This window comes from Diplotaxodon limnothrissa, linkage group LG6, assembly GCF_057381915.1.
Source record: "Diplotaxodon limnothrissa isolate DT_005_m linkage group LG6, D_limnothrissa_male_GT1.1, whole genome shotgun sequence".
NCBI lineage: Eukaryota > Metazoa > Chordata > Actinopteri > Cichliformes > Cichlidae > Diplotaxodon > Diplotaxodon limnothrissa.
This window is the reverse complement of record NC_140601.1, coordinates 6551764-6574141: the sequence shown is the minus strand read 5'-3', so window position 1 is coordinate 6574141 and position 22378 is coordinate 6551764. Positions and strand designations below refer to the sequence as shown.

General features: G+C 39.7%; 1 protein-coding gene across 1 annotated transcript in view; it reads left to right on the top strand.

The window, feature by feature from the left end:
* LOC146630024 (slit homolog 1 protein-like) overlaps window positions 1-22378 on the top strand; it is an 80493-nt gene that overhangs the window by 20551 nt on the left and 37564 nt on the right. Inside the window, exons 2-4 of the mRNA XM_085355546.1 lie at window positions 5738-5809; window positions 7458-7529; window positions 7647-7718. Of these exons, the coding sequence (XP_085211672.1) occupies window positions 5738-5809; window positions 7458-7529; window positions 7647-7718 (216 nt within the window). The remainder of the gene's footprint in view (window positions 1-5737; window positions 5810-7457; window positions 7530-7646; window positions 7719-22378) is intronic.

Below are 22378 nucleotides of genomic sequence, written 5' to 3'. Positions count from 1 at the left end.
TTCGTAAATTAGGGTGGAAAATAAGTATTTGGTCACCTCAAACAAGGAAAATCTCTGGCTCGCACAGACCTGTAACGTCTTCCGTAAGAAGCTTTTCTGTCCCCCACTCGTTACCTGTATGAATGGCACCTGTTTGAACTCATCATCTGTATAAAAGACACCTGTCCACAGCCTCAAACAGTCAGACTCCAAACTCCGCCATGGCCAAGACCAAAGAGCTTTCGAAGGACACCAGGAAAAGTATTGTAGACCTGCACCAGACTGGGAAGAGTGAATCTACAATAGGCAAGCAGCTTGGTGTGAAAAAATCAACGGTGGGAGCAATCATCAGAAAATGGAAGACCTACAAGACCACTGATAATCTCCCTCGATCTGGGGCTCCACGCAAGATCTCATCCCGTGGGGTCAAAATGATCATGAGAACGGTGAGCAAAGATCCCAGAACCACACGGGGGGACCTGGTGAATGACCTGCAGAGAGCTGGGACCAAAGTAACAAAGGTCACCATCAGTAACACACTACAACGGCAGGGAATCAAATCCCGCAGTGCCAGACGTGTTCCGCTGCTGAAGCCAGTGCATGTCCAGGCCCGTCTGAAGTTTGCCAGAGAGCACATGGATGATACAGCAGAGGATTGGGAGAATGTCATGTGGTCAGATGAAACCAAAGTAGAACTTTTTGGTATAAACTCAACTCGTCGTGTTTGGAGGAAGAAGAATACTGAGTTGCATCCCAAGAACACCATACCTACTGTGAAGCATGGGGGTGGAAACATCATGCTATGGGGCTGTTTTTCTGCCAAGGGGACAGGACGACTGATCCGTGTTAAGGACAAAATGAATGGGGCCATGTATCGTGAGATTTTGAGCCAAAACCTCCTTCCATCAGTGAGAACTTTGAAGATGAAATGAGGCTGGGTCTTCCAACATGACAATGATCCAAAACACACCGCCCGGGCAACAAAGGAGTGGCTCCGTAAGAAGCATTTGAAAGTCCTGGAGTGGCCTAGCCAGTCTCCAGACCTCAACCCCATAGAAAATCTGTGGCGGGAGTTGAAAGTCCGTGTTGCTCGGTGACAGCCCCAAAACATCACTGCTCTCGAGAAGATCTGCATGGAGGAATGGGCCAAAATACCAGCTACTGTGTGTGCAAACCTGGTAAAGACCTATAGTAAACGTGTGTGAATGTGTGTGTGAATGGGTGGATGACTGAATGTAGTGTAAAGCGCTTTGGGGTCCTATGGACTAGAAAAGCGCTATACAAATGCAGGCCATTTACTATTTGACCTCTGTTATTGCCAACAAAGGTTATGTTACAAAGTATTGAGTTGTATTTTTGTTATTGACCAAATACTTATTTTCCACCCTGATTTACGAATAAATTCTTTACAAATCCTACCATGTGGATTCATGGATTTTTTTTTCACATTCTGTCTCTCACAGTTGAAGTGTACCTCTGGTGCAAATTACTGACCTCTGTCATCATTTTAGGTGGGGGAACTTGCACAGTCGGTGGCTGACTAAATACTTTTTTGCCCCACTGTATGTATATATCCACAGACGAGGGGCCTATGCTCCTCATATATATATATATATATATATATATATATATATACATAGATAACACAAGTAAACACAAAATGTATTTACTAAATAAAGGTGTTTTTTATTGGGGGTAAAATAAATCCAAACCAAGAATAGAGAGTATGAATTAATTTATTTTTTGAGAAGCTGAAATCATATATTCTAATACTTGAGATGTTGTATTTGATGATACCGTATGTAACTATAAGCCATAATGAGCCATATTAAAACAAAAAGGCATGAAATATTTCACTTTGCATGCAATGAATATAAAATATGTTAAAGTTTACCTTTTTGAATGAAATTACGAGAAAACTGAATTTCATGACAATTTTTTCAGTTTTATTTGATAGACTCAGTGAAGAGAATGATGGGAAAGTAGGGGCAGCGAGAGAAGGGGCAAGACATGCAGCAAGGGGCTGCGGGACGCACTCGAACTATTAATTAAAAATATCATGCATGCGGCTCTACCACAGTTTAATTCTAACAGAGAGACCCTTCAGTAATGTGTACTTTAAAAACAACATAAATGGCCTTCTGGCTTTTCTGTGTCATGAAAGTGGCTCTCTTTTTACTCGGCTAAATTCATGGTAATTTATGATAAACACATAACTCAAGAGTAAATTATGTTCAACATTTCATTTTAAAAATGAAGTTTCTTTAGAAAAAGAAACATTTAAATATTTGGGAATAAATGTAACCCGCACAATGATGGAGTTGCGGATTCATAATTTTGACACGTTGTTAGAACAAACATCACAAGATTTTAAAAAATGGGCAACACTTCCAATCTCATTAGCAGGCAGAATTAATATAGTTAAAATTGCAGTCTTACCAAAATTTCTCTATGTTTTCCAAATGATTAAGACAGATTTAGACAGATTAATAGCAACATTTATTTGGAAAAATTCAAATCCCAGAATGGAAAAAACATATTTGGAAGTACCAAAAGAGGCTGGGGGGCTAGGGTTGCCAAATTTTATCTTTTAACACTGGGTGGCTAATATCACCAAACTATTGCACTGGAAATATGTTTATGAGAATAGCGAGGGTGAGGGTAAAAATGGAACTGATGTCTAATCCACTTCCCCTCCTAACCTCATCCCTAGCTCTAAATCAAAAACAGAAAATAACAATTCCAGTTGTAAGAACATCTATTCGAATATGGCTTCAATTCAGAAGGCACTTCTGTTTGCAACAGGTTAGTACATTTTTGCCTGTTGCTTTTAACCCTTTGTTGCCATCCATTTCAGATAAAGCATTCCAAATTTGGCATAATAATGGTTTGAAGTTTTTTTTACAATTTATTTTCAGGAGAAACTTTTAACACCTTTGACGCTCTGATGAGAGATTACAATATACCCAGCTCACATATGTTTAAATACCTGCAAATATGAAGTTTTTCAAAAACATTGTTTCCTTCATTCCCCTACCTACCTTCTAAAAATCAAGTGGATACTATTTTGGAAATAGATCTTTTGGCAAAAGGAGAATCTCCGTCATATACAAACTGATACAGAGCTTAAGGCCTATTACTTGGGAAAAAATAATTGGGAAAAAGACATTGTGGTGGATTTATCTGATGATGAGTGGAGATCTTGCTTGAATCGTATACATATTTCCTCCCTTTGCATTCGCCATGGTTTAACTCAGTTTAACATTCTTCATCGTCTTCATTATACAGGAGAGAGGCTTTCAAAAATTTTCCCAGAAGCCGATCCTGCCTGTCCCAGGCGTGGACATAATCTAGCAAATGAGGGTCACATGATGTGGTCTTGTCCTAATCTGGACAATTACTGGGGAAAATTCAGTGCTTGATTTCCACATTGGCATTTTTGGAGTTATGCCACCTCAATACGAAATCAGTCAATCTCAGGAAAATGCCATAGCATTTGCTACATTGCTTGCCCGTAGACTGATTTAGACCGCTACAGCATGCTGCTACATGTTTTAAACTGTTTGGGTGCCGAAAGAAGACTGCACATTTATGTGTAAACACATCACAGATCCTTTCATAGTCATTAAGGACACAAGAAATTATGATAGTAAGAAAACTTTGAGTATTTTTTCAGTATAGATTTGCATTAATGTGAACCTTCAACTAAAAAAAATGCAGTGTGAGGATCAAAAAACAACTATTTAAAGCTCAGTCTGAGACCAACATCGGCTGACTAATGGACATTTGGGCAGTTTTGTCGTTGCTACTCCATCAGGTCTTTTTGTTAAAGTTCTGTGAGTGGCCTGTAGCTTCAGTTCACACACCCAAACCACAGCATCCACTGTCTCTTGGTTTTTCTTTCTCTTTCATAAGGCACAGGACAAGGTCAGGCTCTGCTCCACCCATTACAGTAGCACAGGAACATGACACTCTACACGCACGCACACACATACACAGGTACACACACACATCTCATTTTACTTGTCCTTTCACAAAGCCTCGTGGGAAGAGTGACATCATCCCTTTCTTTCTTCACAGATGTCAATCAAAGTAGATAATGAGGTCACAGGGTTAAACCCCTCCCATTTAAGAGAGCCTCTACAAGTGTGTTGAAATGAGTGCCTGAAATGAGTTCAGTATCAGGTAACACACAGCAGCGACAGTTCATACCTAAACCTCCTTGGGTGACTTGGAACAGATGCAACAGTAGAGCAAAGCAGCTCAAGGCTATGCTCGTGTGAGCTGAGGACTCGCTTGTCAAACAGTAGCTGTTGCATTTGAACAAATATCTGGAAGAAAGCAATTTTTTTCCAAGGGACAACCTTTTACAATTTAATAAAAGGTTGTCCTCAAAGTGAACTCCCAGTGAGGAGACTTTGTTGACACTAAAGTGAATGAAAATAACTTCAAAGAGCAGCAACAAAGTGCTGCACAGTATTAGGATATTAATAGAGTGAATAAAAAAGATCTAGTTTTTTGGACTTGAACAAGAGCCACACTTGTTAAAAATAACAGTAATAGTATATGAACAGGAAACAAGTTCCATCTGAATTTTGTAAGACTGAGTTGGCCAAAATAATCAGCAACTGAGAGAACAAAAAAAGGCTGAAAAGTCTCGATATCTTATAGTAAAGTTGAATTTAATTACTGCCTGGTTGCCTGTCGGATCCAACTGTTAAGCACACAATATAGAACTATAGCATCACTATTTATATTCTAGTCAAAGTCAGTACATGTGTGAACATTTATCTAGTACAAACTAATAGTTATGACAGCTGAACAGCCAAATCCTACACATAGTCAGCAGGTGTTCTTTGTAATGTAGATAACACAGTTTGTAATGCTCAGTGCAGTGGCATATAACCTTCATAACAAGCAGGCGAGACACAGTGAAAGATTCTGATTTAGTTATTTATTTATTTGATCGGAAGGTCGGGGGTTCGACTCCACTGAACGGCTACCCTGAGGTACCCCTGAGCAAGGTACCGTCCCTACACGCTGCTCCCCGGGCGCTGCACTGGTGGCTGCCCACTGCTTCACTGGGTGAATGGGTTAAATGCAGAGGAACTATTTCCCTATGGGGACTAACACGCACACTTTACTTTTACACTGGACTGAACTTAGTAAAAGTTTCTATAATATTTAATTTCTATATAATAGTTTCTTGTCATTTGTCATGAATAGAACTGAGTAGATGTGTGTGAAAGGCTTCTTGGAAAGACTGAAAACCTGGGTGTAAAAATGAGTACAGCACAGAACTGTTGTGTTTAACAGATTTGATAGTTGTGTGACTAATTTGTGCCTTCCTGGAATAGGCACTTTGTCACACAGAAGAAGTGTTTTAAGAACATAACTGGACCTTAGCCTGTCTCTAGTTCCCGCCTCTGTGTGTGAATCTGCATACTTCAGCCAGGGGAACAAATTCAAATTCCTTCAAACCAGCTTGTTTACATATTTCACTCAAGATGTCTTTTTCAGTTTCATACGTATTTGTGATGACTGGAACCGAAGCCTCCAGCCCCCCGTGGCTCTGTGAATTGGCTGAACAGAAGAAAATGGATCGTTGCACGCATCTATCTTCCAAACAAAATAATTAGTTTGTTAATGAAATTGATAAGTTACACTCTGTTCCTAAGATGTTCTTTGATGTTTTTAAAGGTTTGACTTCTTTATGTCAGCAGTTCCTTTATGTGCTGTTTTCTCTTTTGTTTTCCAGAGACCTGAATGGAAACAACCTGACAGTCATCACCAAGACAGACTTCTCGGGTCTCAAACACCTCCGAGTCCTGTGAGTTATATCTGCCTTTACTCTTATAGATATATTTTATGGGTTACAATTAAAGCATTCATCCCATCCAGAGTGGCTTTCACACCATTTCCTTCTCTACTTTCATTGCCTTCAGGCTCATTGTTGACAGGGCAACAGCTTGTATTTATTACGACATTCTTTCCCACATTTCTGTCCTTGTTTGAGGTCTGAAGCATAGCTGTGGTGCCACGTAAAGCTGACATAAGGTGCTTGTCTGGTGTCAGTTTCTACAAGGAGGGTTTATCTATGACCCTTTGACGTGGAAGCACTGTGCCCTTGGGGAGAAACTGCATGAGCAGTAATTTCCTGTGTTAACTTGAGGACTAGAACTGCAATGAGTGTCAGTGATGGACATGATGACATGTCCCGGACTGATTATATCTCTGGAGACCTGATCAGAACAGATTAGCAGCCCACTGGGAGCCCTGGGCATACTGCTGTCAGGAGGGTAAAGTGTTACAGCAGTAGGGATGGGTATCGTTTAGGTTTCATCCGATACCAGTACCAAACCGGTACTTTTGAAACGGTACCGGTGCTTAAACGGTGCTCAAACTGGTGCTTAAAGAATGGAGAACACAAAATTGGTCCAAAAACCTTTAGCTGTTTTTTTGTGTGTTAGCTTACACACGAACAACATTAAGCTACTCACGCAGAGAAGAACGGCTGCTGCTGCCATCATCATCCGTCATCATTTCTGCTACACTGGCAGGGCTAGGGGCCAGGACTCTCCTCTTCGGGTTCTTGGGGGATGTTGTTAACTCCGGGTCCGATAACAGGCATCACCCCGCAGTAGATGTGCTCGGTGTGAGGTCTTGCAGCAAGCTATCAATACAGCGCATTTCTCGGCTTTTAACAAAATGCTATACGTCGCCAGGTGTTTCATCAGATTCGAGGTGTTACCTCTTTTGCACAGTATCACCTTAAAGCACTTGTTGCAGGCTGCTGAGTTTGCATCTTTTACTGTGAAGTACAGCCAGACTTTTGACCGCTTTGCCTCGGGCATTTTTAATCTGTAGCTCTGCTCTAATAGAACGTACATACCTGGACCCGCCTACTGTGCTTGCAAAGGTAAAATGATTGGCTAGAATCCAAAGTGTATGACAAAAAAGCACCGAAATACAGCACCGAAATAAAGCACCAAAATGTGGTCTGGTCACTACCGTTTATGTCAGAACCGGTGCCATTATGGCACCGGATACCGTTACCCATCCCTATACAGCAGTGGTATATGAGGTGGAAGACGGCAGTATGTTTCTCAAATATACAGATTCAAGTGCAGACAGAGTCAAAACCAGTGTCTGAAACCAAAGCCTCATCCACATATTCAGCTGCTGACAAATAAAACTCTATTTTCATGTACATGTTATTTTTTACCCAAATTCATCAACACACTCATAATTAAAGATTAAGTTAAACAAAGGCAGAACATATCCTTGTAGAAAAACTACTGTATTTTCACAATACTCAGACTGAGATCGACCAAACAAGACTCATGTTTTACGAGGAAGGATTAAAGCGTGTTACCAATTTATCAAATAGAAAACTGACTGTGTTATTTAATATCTCTTGATTTGTTTTTAAAGTATGTGCTTAAACAGTGAATCTTAATGTGAGTGTTTCCTTGCAGTCATCTGATGGAAAACCAGATCAGTAACATTGAGAAGGGAGTGTTTGATGAGCTGAAGGAGCTGGAAAGACTGTGAGAACACATTACAAAGACATTTACAAGTATAAACCAAATTAATTTTCCATTCAAGTGTTTTCTTTCACAGGAAATGATAGCTTTTTTTCCTTTGTCTTTTTTTTGTCCACACAGTCGCCTGAACAAAAACCGTCTCAGCCAGCTTCCAGAGCTGCTCTTTCAGAAGAATGAAGCCCTGTCTCGACTGTGAGTACAAACTCCAGAGCTCTGCGTATTTTCTCTCCATACCCTGCACCCTCTATTTGAAATCTCAGGACTTTGCTCTCCTTAGCTCAATGTCTCTGTTCTACACAATGCACTTTACGGGTTTTTGCACAGTCCCATATTCAACTGATTAGAATGTGTTTATCTTGGCCATCAGGTATGTCCGCCATGTTCACACATGTACATGGTCCATAAGTACTGGCTCATACTTGTCTACCACCCTATAGCAGCATCCAGTGTCTATATCCATCTAAGTAGTTCTGTCGGTCTTACTTGGAGAATATCGAACACTTACAAATTGCAGAGTTCCCTGAACTGGCAGCTCTTCTTATCGACAGGGAAGGTCATTTAGGATTTTTAAAACAAGCAGAAGTGGTCATTGGGGTATTTTTCCGCACTATCATGTGCATTCAGAACCTATTAAGCTGAAATAGTCTGGATTTCATTCAGATACACACTTAATTTGCATCTGTTAAAAGTGTGGTTCATTGAGCTCTAATCGCTCTGCATGTTTGTTTTCATTATTTTATTTTTCATTCTTCTTCTTTTGCTTTGATGGTCCTGGTTGCTTTTGTGATGTGTGTATGTATGATTGGATTTGAGCGAGTGTATGTTTAAAGGTGATCTGTTGTGATTTTCCATATTTTCTTTCACAAATATACCGTTATGTAATGGATGCCCAAATTTCAGAAAATGAGGTCAGCACATGTGAATCAAAGGTCAGGGTTCAGACTGCAATAAATCCACTGATTCTTGGCTCTGTTTGATATCAAAGATAGGTCATCTCTGTAGCCCCACGAACCTTCTCTTCTGTTCTTTTGTTTGCATTGAAGCCATCAATGAGGAAAAGGGTTTTCTAAAGCGAGGCAAGTTAAATCACAGAGAGGGTGAACTGGGTGAAATCAGCTCATCATCAGTAAAAAGAATCAGTATAAGATTATTATGAACTGTGAATCATGCAAAGTTACTCTATCGTAATCCAAGAATCTGGAGCTAAAAATAATAAATATTTTCCCCTTCATTTGTGGATAATGGATTATGTCTGCAGGTCTTGTTACGTCAACCCAGTTAAAAAGAATATATCCAGCCTTCATCCCTCCAGGCTGTTGTCTTAAATTTGTCTGTACATTAGCTAATACACAGATGTCTTGAATCTGGATATATTTTTGGATTATAGTGATCAACTACAATAGTCTAACATTGAAAATTTCTGCTACTCCAAGCTGTTTAGTCACTGACTTTTCTGATAAAAACAATTGACCTATTTTTCCTCACCCAGAAAACACTGCAAATAACCTCCCTCTAGACAGCAGAGGCACTGCAAATAACTTACAGGCTCCCACAGGAGCTGTAGGAACTGTCTAGCTTTAATTCAACATTTGAACACACGCATAAAGAGCTTATTTTAATAACTGAAAGCTTGGACACAGTTGGTTACTGTGTGGATAAATGTGACTCTCTCTCTCACACACACACACACACATACACACACACCTCAGACGCTTTTGTTATAAATGCATGGTTGTAGTGTGAGATGGGGAAGGTATCTGCTACTGCCTGGAGATGCCTGGAAACACATACACAAACATTACTGCAGAGAAAGAGGAAAAAGCAAATATAAGAGCTCTCTAATTAAGTTTTTCCTAATGATTGATCTGTTCGTGACAGTGATGTGCTTTGGTACCTGTTTCTGCATGTTTGAGTGCGGTGATTTAGTGCTTAACAGAAAATGTGCTGATACAAAGAGATTTACTTTTCCCCCGAGTAAAGAAGGAAGTGGACTGAAGGGGGTAGCAGCCATGAAAAATACCAGTAATTACAGAAAAAAGTGGAGACAAACAATGTGTGTGCGTGTGTGTGTGTGTGTGTGTGTGTGTGTGTGTGTGTGTGTGTGTGTGTGTAAAAGGGAGGAATGAAGAGAAAGTATAAGATGAGTAGATGGTAAAAGACAGTGTGTGTTTGTTTCAATCCGTGTGTCTGTTCTGATTATTTGCTGCTTTCTGTTTTGGCAATTTCACACTCTAGCTCCCATTAGGACGTGCCGAGATGGACTTGGCATGTTCGATCAATCAGCAAACACACACACACACGCACACACAGTGACACACTCATAGCACAGAGCCATTAGCACTTCCTCTAGCAGGAGCGATTTCTTTTCCTCCTGCTGTGATGATGGACTGTATAAAGCCTGATGTCCCTGGGAAACACACACTCATGGCTTTTTGCTTGTGTGCATTTTTGTCTCTTCAACAAAATTGCCTTCCATACTTTAGCCTATTTCCTGTATATTCCCCTCTCCATGTATCAGTCTGTCCTCTTCTTGTAGATTGTGATACACTGTCTTCTTTTTAAACTGAGCTTTTACTGGCTAAATATATAGGTTTATTCATTTGCAAAGAACTGAACAGTGTGTAAAGACTAATACATACATACATAAAATCTTTTCATTTAATTAATTTGCACGTCATTGAGTGAAATAAGTATTTGATCCCAACTATTCTAGACTGTCCACCACCATGGACAAGACCAAAGAGCTGTCAAAGGATGCCAAGGACAAGACTGTAGTAACAAGCTTGGTGAGGAGGTGAAAACTGTTGATGTGATTATTCAGAAATAGAAGAAATATAAAATGACCATCAATCCAGTCTGGAGGTCCATACAAGATTTTGCCACATGGGGTGAGAATGATCATGAAAAAGGTGGAGGATCAGCCCAAAAATACATGGGGGAGCTTGTTAATGACCAGCAGGTAGTTGGGACCACAGTCACATTGGTAATACACCATGCTGTAACAGAGGTGTGGACTCACTCGAGTCACATGACTTGGACTCGAGTCAGACTCGAGTCATTAATTTTATGACTTTAGACTTGACTTGAAAAAATGTTCTAAGACTGTGACTTGACTTGGACTTTTACACCAATGACCTGGGACTTGAATTGGACTTGAACCGGTTTACTTGAAAAGACTTGATATTTCACCCCATCTCTAAAATTTAACACACATATTATATAGAAAATGTGCACCATTAATTCAATTCATTCATTCATTTATTCCAACCACACTCCGTACGTATGTGTGCATGAGCTGTAGCACAGCCAATCAAATTAACCAGATTTTTTTTTAAGAAGAAAAAAAAAATGCTCAAAAATGCTGCAAGGAGTTATTTTTTTCAGGTACATAAACTATGAAATAGTCAACAAAAAAACGAAATGCAATATGCAAAACATGCAAGCAGAGAATCACAGACAGAGATGGAACAACTTCCAACTTTGTCCGACAGTTGAAGTTGCATAAAGAACGGTAGGTTCTCTTTTGCTACAATGAGATAGCTGACTTCATCTAAGTAGCAAATGTTGTCCAGGCTACGTTGATGATACTGTTTGGTTTTAATGTGTATAGTTTTTTTGTCATGCTATTTTAAAGCCGGTCCTACAAGCGCATCCAAGAATAACATGCAGCTTATCTCAGAATTGTCGGTGAAAATTATTCTTGGAGCTAAGTTTAATTGAGCTGCATTTTATAGAGGTGCAATTTCACAATTTGTGTATATTTTCTAAGTTCACTATTTTGTCATGTGTTGAGAAAAACAGATTTAAAAATCACATGGTCTAATATTTACATTTCCATATAACTGCAACTTTTTTTTTGTTGTTTTTGTTTTTTAAAGACTCGAAAGGACTTGAAATTCAAAGTTTCAGACTTGTGACTTTACTCTGACTTTTACACCAGTGACTTGAGACTTGACTCTGACTTGCCTGACATTACTTGAGACTTGACTTGTGACTTGAGGATAAAGACTTGAGACTTACTTGAGACTTGCAAAACAATGACTTGGTCCCACCTCTGTGAACAACTAAGGAGAGATTTTAATGTCAGTTGAAGATGCTGCTCGGTTTTCCTCTCCTCTGTCCATACCTCTGTGTTATTGTTCCATCCTCTTTCTTTTCTCAATTTTGGCAACTTTCATTTTTCATTCTTTCTGTCTCCCCTCAGTCTTTTGTTGGCTCTGTGTGGATGGGATCGCTCCACACCCAGTAATAGTCCTTTGTGTGTTTTGATGATACCTGGAGGGTGACTGAATGTGTATGTTCGTGCACCAGGGTGCCCCCTCCCAGCACCTCCCTTTAGCCCAGGGGAGCTAAAGAATTATGGGTGTAACTAGGTGTCTCTCTCACCCACGCACACAAATTCACCTTGACCTGAAAATGAACTGTGTGGTTAGCCAGTCAATACTGGGCTCCTGCAGGTCTTATTGGGTGCTTGAAACAGTACTCAGTAAAATGTAACCCAATGATTTTGAGCTGGACAGTGCACAGGCAAATGCTTATCTGAACTTGATCCCATTTGAGATAGGAGAGAAATTCCTGTTCACAAATATCTCTTTATGGCATCATTAGCATCTTGCTATTATTTTATGCAAGACACATGTAAGACCACAGAGGAAATGGCATCAACTGGAGCACTGACCACTAGCACTGTAAAAAAAAATGTGTGCAGGGGTCAGGGAAAAAACACTAAATGTGAACATTTTGTCCCTCATTTCTAATGTTATTATAATTTGTCATATGAAATACACCTTTATCTGGAATATGCACATAGATTATTTCTAAAGATTGATATGGATGGTCTCAAAGTGTACCTCACCTAAGAGCCTGGCTCCGACCACTGCATAACTTTCAAATATGCTCAAAGGTTTAAAAGAGGTTAAGTAAGGAAATTCTGAGAATGAGACATAGATGATGCAGGAGTTGTTCAGTGATCTTTAGGCCCATTTAAAATTGAAGAACAATACAGAATAGCAAGTGTTAGCTAGAGGACAACGGTCATCAACTGTAGCTGCTGGCTTTAGTACCCAAACCATGTTGTCTTTTTCTCTCCCTGATGGCCTGTCCTGCCATCTGGAACTGTGCTGATATATAGATGGGTGTGAAGAGAAATAATGCAGATTGGCTATAATTCCATTGATGTCAATATTAATGAACCATTGTTTCATTTCTTCTTCTTCTTTTTTTTTACAGTGCAATCTTTGCATTACTGTAAAAGCATAGCATGTTTTCACAGACTTCCTCTGAATGAGAGTTTTAGCAACTTTTTTCTTTTTCTTTTTAAATAAATTCTGCATGTACATGTGGACTCAGTTGTTACCACAATGGAGATCAAGTGCACAAATAAGCATGAATGAAATATGAGCAGTGGGAAACAAAATGTGTGTGCAAAATGAAAAAAACAAAAAAACAAAACACATACATGGGAATTAAAAATGTGTGGCCGTCTGCTTTAATGTGTCTTTTCGTGTGTGTCCTTGCAGTTAACTTTCCCCTCAGACACTTCATGAGTTTTTTCTCATTAGGCAGAGTGGTAGAGCTGTCCTCATTAGAGCAGATGATTGGCATCTGAGTGCAGCTAATTAACGGTGTGAAGCTGACAGAGGTGGTGATGGCAGCTGCCTGGTTGCACTTTAGAGGCTAACCGGAGTGTGACCTCGACGTTTAGAGGCAGGAAGAGCACACTGGGGTAATAAGCCTGTATGTGTGTGATAATTACCTTTATTTGCATTTGTTTGTTTTGGGAGATTCCTTGCATATAATCATGTGCTAATTACACTGATTAGCATCGATACCAAAAAGGATGTTAGAGACACTTATGACTGAGTGTGTGATCATAGTTTATTGCTGTTTCTCTGGGATAAAACAGCAAGAAAGTCCGTGCCTACATAAGTATGAAATAATTTTGCATGATAATCTCATTGCCATTGAAAAGTTTATAATAGTTTTGCAAGCAGCAGTAGATACAGATTATGATGACCTTTATCTTTACAGCAGGGTAAACGAGCACTGCATTCGACAGCCAGCAATTCATTCATCATGCAGTCAATCAAGTCTTGAATTTTGGGAGCTGTTTGTAAAGTGTTAGATCTGAGGAAGTGAGAAGTGGGGTCAGTTTGCTGATAGTACAGATCATTTCTTTCTTTTAACAAGACAGCTGGCATGTGTAATTAGGTTGTAATTAATGCAAAGTTGACTGCTACTTGTAATATGCAAAATGTCACTGCCTGTCATTTAACAAGTGAAAGTTCACTGATTCAGCCTGCAAGATATCGTATACATCTATCTTGCAGGCTGATGATTAAAACACAAAGTGTCTTCAATTATCTGCTTATTGTTGAGAACAGAAACATTAGCTCGGATTCCTACAAATATGCAATTTTTAGTGGCAAGTTTCTTACAAGTGTGGTAGTGTGGGATTCAAATGAAACCAACCAAGTGCTGATGAGATAAACTGGATCACATTAAAACATAAAATACATACTGTTTCCTTGTGTATTTATTTATTTGTCGCGTACATATTTATGCATATTGTAAATGTCCTACTTCTTCATTCAGTCCTTCCTTGCTGAAGAAATGTAACTTGTTTTATTATGTCAAGGTTTGTTATTAAAAATCTCCACCATTAGCTGAAAATGACGAGTTTCTTTAATTGCAACTTCTTCAGAACTGCTTTGATGAAAGCAGCTATATAACAGAATGAAATTACGTATTATTATAAGTTCATTGCTGTGTTTGCTCAGGAATAATCTGTATTCCCTGAGCGACTGTTAGGTGACAGGTGTTGATGAACTTGTAAACCTGGTCTTGAAATGGGTTCTGCACCATGAACCTCTTTGAACAGATAACTGTGGTCACCTCTAGTTTGCATGAAAGATGCCAACTTGTTTGCCAACACTTGCTAATGGACCCCAACCAGCTGGGGAACATATATTTGTCCCTAGCATTAAGCTAAGTAAGCATGTTAAATCAAAACCGCTGATTACCAGGAGGTCACTGAATGGGCTCCAAGCGAGCAGCACTGGGATGTTAGTAGTAACTTTTCACTACTGGTGGTAACTACCAGCAAACACTTTGCTCCTACCAGGAAAATGCTCACTTTTTCCTACTAACTGGTGGTTGCCAATTGCTGCCCAGTATGACTGAGGCCTTACTTGAGTTGTCAAAAGAAGTATTATGTACTTAATCTGCAGAAAACTTATATGAAAAAATATTAGTGCTGCAGGTGGTAAATGCTGACCTCTTTTTAAGTACGTTTTCTACAGTAATACATCATATTCCATAATGTATGAATATGGAATATGATAAATATGTAGCATGAGTCGAGGAGGAGAATTATCTTGACAGCAAACCTTAACAGCTTGTAATGAGCTCAGAAAAAAATGCTTTTGCCCCCCAAAATGTAAAAGTATATTAAAATATATATTTTTAAAAAGGACTTTACGCGAAGCCATGCGATATCAAAACCATGATACTATTTAACTCGAGCCTTAAGCCATGCTAAAACCTAACACATGTCTCTTCAGCAAGGGGCCACAGTAGATGTTTCTGCATATGTTCAAATACATTTGCACATGCACGCAAATCTATATTTACATTATCTGCAGGATTCGAATCTGTCACTGCAGAACACACAAAAGAAGGATTTTCCCAGAATTTTAGTTTTCTTAAAGCCGGGACTGTGGGGCTCTTCCTGCTGTGTGTGGTAACAGCTTCATCCTGGATAATAAGATCAGTGGTGCGGACAGACACCCCTACTCCCTTTACAAAAAACCTGCTCAGCTGTTATTTTTCTGCTCAGATTGTGTGTCTGCGAGTGCGTGCATTTGTGGGAGGTCAGTTCACAGACGCTGACTTCTCCTGTCATGTCCATCCAAAGTAAAGCTGGCACACTGAGAGCAGTGGAAAAGCATTATGGGAACTAAAACATACAACTGTTGAAAGAGCCAATCGCTAACCTAAGATGCAGACTAGGGTGAGAATTACTGCGAGACATCTGACGGTCACATTCAATTCTCACATTCTTCGTCCTTTGTTTCATCCACCCACCATTCCTCACTGCCCTCTATTGTCTGCTCCCCCTTGTTTTTTCATTTTCATATTTCTCATCACCTTCCCCTCATGTGTCTTTTGGGGTTCTTCAATTAAGCGCTATTCTCCCCTGTGGGTGGAGGGAAGGAAGAGAAATGAAGGATAAAAGGAATGAAGGAAAGACACAAAGGCAGAGGAAGGGAGGTCAAAAAACTATGGATGAAGATCAGCGGTTTGACAGCAGGCAAAGAAATAAAGATGGCATGATGGAAAGAAAAATGGGAAAAGATATTAAATCAAAGAGAAAGTGCAGAGAAGGGTTTTTAAAAAGGAAAAAAATAATAATAGAGTATACAAATGTAAAAAAGATACAGTACTATAAACACTGAAGGTGTAATGCATGGGAGTAAAGTAGGGCTGAACAAAAGATGCCAGATGACCAGAAATAAGGAGACATTTTCAGTATTGCCTGCTATGCTTGAGTTTGTGCTGTTGCCATGGTCACACCTTTACATGCCATCAGGTCATGAACTTTTCCAGAGTTCAGTGAGTGTTGGTCAAACACTAACGCGACTGTGTTTCTCACACATAGGCCCTGTGTGCTAAGGGGCAGCCATGTGTCCGCTGGATGGTGTGTGAGGGTAATATTTAGCATGTGTGTGTGCGTTTGTGTATAGATTTTGTTGTTAGCCCGTAATACTGTGTTTTGTCTGTGTTAGTTTGCCTGCTGAAGCTCCGTGATTGACACGGCTTTGAAGTAAAACAAGAAAATATGTTCTTTTTGTCTTCAAACATGTCTCCTTATATTACGAGTGATGTGGCCTCCAAGTAAAAACATTGAATATACTGATGGTTCTGATTTTGTATTGTTTATGTTTTTGGCTTTTGGGGTTTTTTTTGTTGCATATTTCCCTAAAAATGACACATTAAATGAGAATTTTTAATAAAATAAAATGGTGTAGAAACGTGAAATACTTTTTTAAGCTCATGTGAGGGCCTGTACCATGAGACAGATGGTATACATTTAAGGGAGCACTGCATAAGAGCCTGGATATTATGTCGTATTGAATAACTGTTTTACAAGTGGTGAAAATATCATGATGAAATAATTCTTTATAATGGACCATATTGCCTGGTCTGATGAGTACGGTGGTCAAAGCCAGTAAAACTTAAACACCAGCAAATGGAAAAAGCAAACATGCCAAATAGGAAGTATAGTCTATAGTATAATATGAGTCATGCGAATCAAACATATTAACTTTTATCTTTTCTAATTCACAACAGTGATGAACTTTCTAAGTTTAAGGATATAATTCATCCACTGTTAGCTCCTCAATGCCTTATGCTAACACAGTGCAGAGTAGGGCTGCTCAATTAATCGAATTTTAATCACGATTACGATCTGGGCTTTCAACGATCATTAAAAATGACTGAGCCGATTATTAGCCCCTCCCTCATTCAATTGTGTCTGTTTGTGCGTCATGCAAATAAACCTTTGAAAAGAATGAAATGATATCATATATTCCTTATTCGCCTACATTTGTACAAAATTCCAAATTATATACACAGACACAAACAGACACAATTGAAAGGTACAAATGTGTTGTGCATGACACGAATTCAAACGTGGTGCAGATGTGTGTCACAAGTTGATCTGGCTGTAGGCTGTGGCACTTGGCCAGAGGTGGCGCTGGTTGACTCGAGTCCATGTTAGTGCACAAAGTAAACTGCTCGCTGTAGTTGTGAAGCAAAAACGCTGAATTCGGAGAAACAAACCATGCGAGGGGAACGATAACGATGACAAGAGTCTCCCGATCGTTTAGTCTTGCTGTCCTGTGAACAACATCGGCGTGGTGTTACTTGTTTGCTGTTTTCGCGATCGCGTTGCGCATGAGGATATCACCAGGTAAACTCACCACATTTTTATACATTTTGTTGTTCAACAGCATCAAGACTGACGGAGTGTGTTTGAGACAACCTCACAAGTGTCACAGGTGACACATTTGCCGTTTTTTTGCTGGTTTGTCGGTAGCAGCTCCTGAAACGCAAGACTACCACACATCTGTTCGACCAACGCCAGTTGATCTAAACGCCAGTAGATCTGGAACACCGGTCCGTGAAAATATTGTCGGGCATAAACCGGTCCGTGGCGCAAAAAAGGTTGGAGACCGCTGATTAAGAGGACCCGAGGGAAGCTCAGAAAGCTAAGCAGAAGTTATTTGAAGAGGAGAGTGACTGCTGTTGGTTGAAAAGAGAGGTAAAAAGAAAACTTCAGTGGTGTTGCACACTATTTTATATTATTTTTTAAAGTCATTGTTAACCCTTTAAATCCGGTCAGAGCAGCACGCTCCGTTTTGTGTAACTATTTTTAAATCCCTGTAGAACCTGAACCGCGTAAGCTAGCGCAATAATTTGTTTTGCATATGAAACCGGAGGGGTTGTACTTACATCTTATGCCATCAGCTTGTCCTCGGTCACGGTTTACTTCCACATAAAGCTTTGCAAAAATTGCATAAAAAGCGCTTGCAGGAACAAAAACATAACATTCCAGAAACACGCTTTGCCGATCCGATCAGCTATTCGTAATACTTCCCACAATGAAACAGACGTCAGCGCGAACGATCGCATGTCCGCCATTTCCTGGCCGAAACCGGAAGTGACGTCATTTTCGCGGAAATGTAGTTTTTTACTTGTAGGCCTTAAAAAACTATACTGGTCATGTTTGACTTTTCTGAATAGTTTCTGGGATGCTTAGAACTCAAATTGCACTGCTGGAAATAGTTTATTTTGATGCACATGCTGTTTTCTTTGCAAATTTGCATCATAGGATTGTTTTTTTGTTTTTCCTGCAGTGTATATAAAAATTAGTGTATCTCCAAAATAAAACTATGAAGACACTCAAAATAAATTTCCTGTTGTTGTAAACTATTTTTTTGCAACTTTTTTGTATTTAAAGTTTTGAGGGATAAACCTCTTAAATTTCTCCAAGTAGAAATATATATGTAAAAAAAACAAAAACGATTTTCAAGTTTTTTGTAGTTTATTGCACTTTTTCGCAATTAATGTAGTTACTATGGACTTAATGCATACATATTATTAAAATATGGGCTATAACAGTTGTATAGCAACTTGAAATGCTCCCACAAATGGCACTACAACATGTAAAAAAATAATATAAGCTCTGGCGGACTTGGTTCTATAGTAGGTCTTAAAGGGTTAAATAAATATCGTCAAATAATCGAGATCTCAATTTCAGTGAAAATAATCGTGATGATCATTTTTGCCATAATCGAGCAGCCCTAGTGCAGAGCAGCTACCTGAGCACCACTCCCACAGACGTCGATTATCTTGTCAATATTTTTACTTCTTTAATGCGTACAAGTCTATATACAGGGCTGCACAAAAGCGGTCCGCTGGTGCGCATGCACTGTCAAAATAAAAAACGCACACCAAAAAAGAAGTTGCAACGCGCGTATGTGTACGTAAGATTTTCTGGAGGAGGACAGACATTTGTTTAGAAATCTTAAAGATGTCGAAGAAGCAAGCTCCTTTAAGCAATTACTTTGGTTTTCCTCCACCTCCAAAGAAATGTCAGAAGGAGTCCGAACCACAAAAGAAGCACGTATTCTCGTAAAAGTGATTGCAGGAGGTGAGCTGGCTTCAAACAAATGATAAACGCACAAAGATGTGGTGCAGAATGTGCTGTGAAAATCCCTCAAGAAAATCTTATGTACGCAAATGTGCGTTGCAACTTCTTATCTGGTGCGCCTTTTATTTTGACAGCGCATCCACACCTGCGGAACACTTATGTGCACCCCTGTCTATATACTGTAGCTCCTTTGAAAAAGGAAAACCTTGAATCAGAAGTACTTCACTCCCTGGTGTAACTCTCAAATGTGCACCTTAAAGCAGATAACTCGTAAACTGGAGAGGAAATGGCATCTCACAAATTTAGAAGATCATCATTTAGCCTGTTTTCTTTGTATTATTGTAGGGTCTTAACCTTACAATATAAAGTGCATTAAGACGAATGTTGTTGTGATTTGGTGCTGTATAAATAAAGCTGAACTAATTGAATACCAGCTAAACTAACATATGACTAAGGTGCAAAAAAGAAAACTGCTCACTTAAACACCTAATTTGTAATTGTGTCACTTCATAGTGGTGGCTTGGTGTTTCATATTGGTTTGCATTAGGTGGCAATAAAGTGACTTAAAGTGTATGAAGAAAATAAACAGCAGTCCATGCAAAAGTTGACCAAAGGCAACTTTTGGTCCAGAGTCCTCATTTTAACAACCCTGAACTTCAGCTGAACAATGTGACTTCAGAGGGGCACCAGTTTGTCCACTGGCTTATTAAAGCCACAATGTGCTAACAGAGCAGGCATCGCCATCAAGTGCAAACATTAAACTCGCTAAAAAAAAATGCATGACGGCATCCTGTAAGGGTTTTGTTAGTCTAACTTCTCAACCCCAAACACAATTAAAAAAAAACTGCATCTCTGGAGAAAAGCCATGTTTACTCATTAAACAGAAGTCAGACTCTCAGCCGGTTCAGAAGCAGCAGACCAACCACCTGCCAACAGCAGGCCACACTGGCAAATATCAAAGACCTCCATAAGCTTATAAATCTGATTAGATACTAAATCATTACAAAGATCTCCACCAATATTTTCCATTAATCAGTTTAATGAATGAATAGATGTAAATGTTGTTGCACTAAATACTATTGCTACTATATATTACACGTATGTTAGCAATGTGTATGCACTCGGCATATTTGCAACTTTACCTCTTAATGCTGCTGTGGTTAATAAATGCTTCCACTCTGAAATAACACCACCTACAGTTAACTGGGGAACCAGGAGGGAAGAAACTTTACAAACTGACTTGTTACAGTGGTTTAGTAACCAATACTCAAAAAATCTTGTCTTGTACAGTTGTTCTATTTATTTTGATTTATTCTTCTTCTTCTTCTCGGATAAATTTCTCTTTGTCTCTTATCCTTCATCTTCCTCTGCAAATCCCTTGGGATGGATATGTATCACAATTAAGAGAGTTTATTCACAGGGTATGTCTGTGGGTGGTTGGGTGTGGAGGAATATGTCAAAATATGCGTGTGATCTTTGGATCAGCTTCCACTGGTGTGACATTTTCAGACATGTTGGTTCATTCTTCAGTGTTAGCTTGTGTGCATGTGTGGTTGAATGTGCATTTAACACAGAGTGGGAGATTCCCAGTGTTATTTAATGTGTGTAGGTATGCAGGTCATTTTAGGGTTATCTATTCCATATCCGTTCTTCTGGTTGACCACATTAGCCTGTAATACATCTGGTTGAACTTTCTTTTCTATTCTTAATCCACTGGTTCTCCTCTTCAACGTCATTCCTTTTTCGTGAATTGTCTTTCTTCCAGTAAACACTTCTCTTAACTTAAATTCAAATTCAAATTCAAATTTTATTTGTCACGTACACAGTCATACACAGTACGATATGTAGTGAAATGCTTGGACAACTGCTCGTGACCTAAAGAAAACAAAAAAGGAAAAGGCTATGAATAAGATAGGAAATAAATATGAAAAATTAAAAAGGGTAAATTTAACTAGGAAGGAATAAAATATAAATTAAGGTTAAAAATGAAATAACTGTACAACACAAATTAGAATGAAGGGTAAATTTAACTGGGAGAATAAGATAAAATATATAAATTAAAGTTGAAAATAAAATAACTGTACAACAAAATACACAATATAGAACTATATAAGAATGTATGAAGAAATATAAATAAATATATACACAATAACAGCAGCATATACACAATAACAGCAGCGTGATTTAAGTAATGAAGTGAAACAATGTCCAGAATGTCCAGTGTGTGTAACAACTGTATGTGTGGGTCAGTACTGTGTGGTGGTGTGATTGAGAGACCGTATCGCCTGCGGGAAGAAGCTCCTCCTCAGTCTCTCTGTGTTGGTCTTCAGGGAGCGGAATCGCTTTCCTGACCTCAACAGAGAGAACAGTCTGTTGTTGGGATGGCTGAGGTCCTTCACGATCTTCCTGGCCTTGGTCCAGCACCGCCTGCTGTAGATTGAGTGCAGGTCATGGAGCTCGGAGCGGATGGTGCGCTCAGCTGACCGCACAACCCTCTGTAGAGCTCGTCTGTCCTGCATGGTGCTGTTCCCGAACCAGGTTAAGATGTTTCCCGCCAGGATGCTCTCTATGATGCAGGAGTAAAAGTTCCTGAGCACCTTGGAGGGCAGTTGGAAGTCTCTCAAGCGTCTGAGGTGGTAGAGACGCTGACGGGCCTTTTTCACCACGGTGTTGATGTGACAGGACCATGACAGGTCCTGCGTGATGTGAACTCCGAGGTATTTGAAGCTGTCCACTCTCTCCACTGGGCACTCGTTGATGACGGGGGTCTGGTAGTTCCTCTCCTGCTTAGTGCTGAAGTCCACTATCAGCTCCTTTGTCTTACTGACGTTTAGAAGGAGGTTGTTCCTCTGGCACCAGTTCTCCAGATTCCAAATCTCCTTCAGGTAGGCCGTCTCGTTGTTATCAGAGATCAGGCCCACCACGACGGTGTCGTCAGCAAACTTGATGATGGTGGTGGAGCTGGTAGTGGCCACACAGTTATATGTGTACAAAGAGTACAGCAGGGGGCTCAGAACACACCCCTGGGGGGCTCCAGTGCTGAGAGTGGTGGAGGCTGAGACATGTCCGCCCATCCTTACTGCCTGTGGTCTGCCAGTTAGGAAGTTGGAGATTCACTGACACATAGATGAGCTGA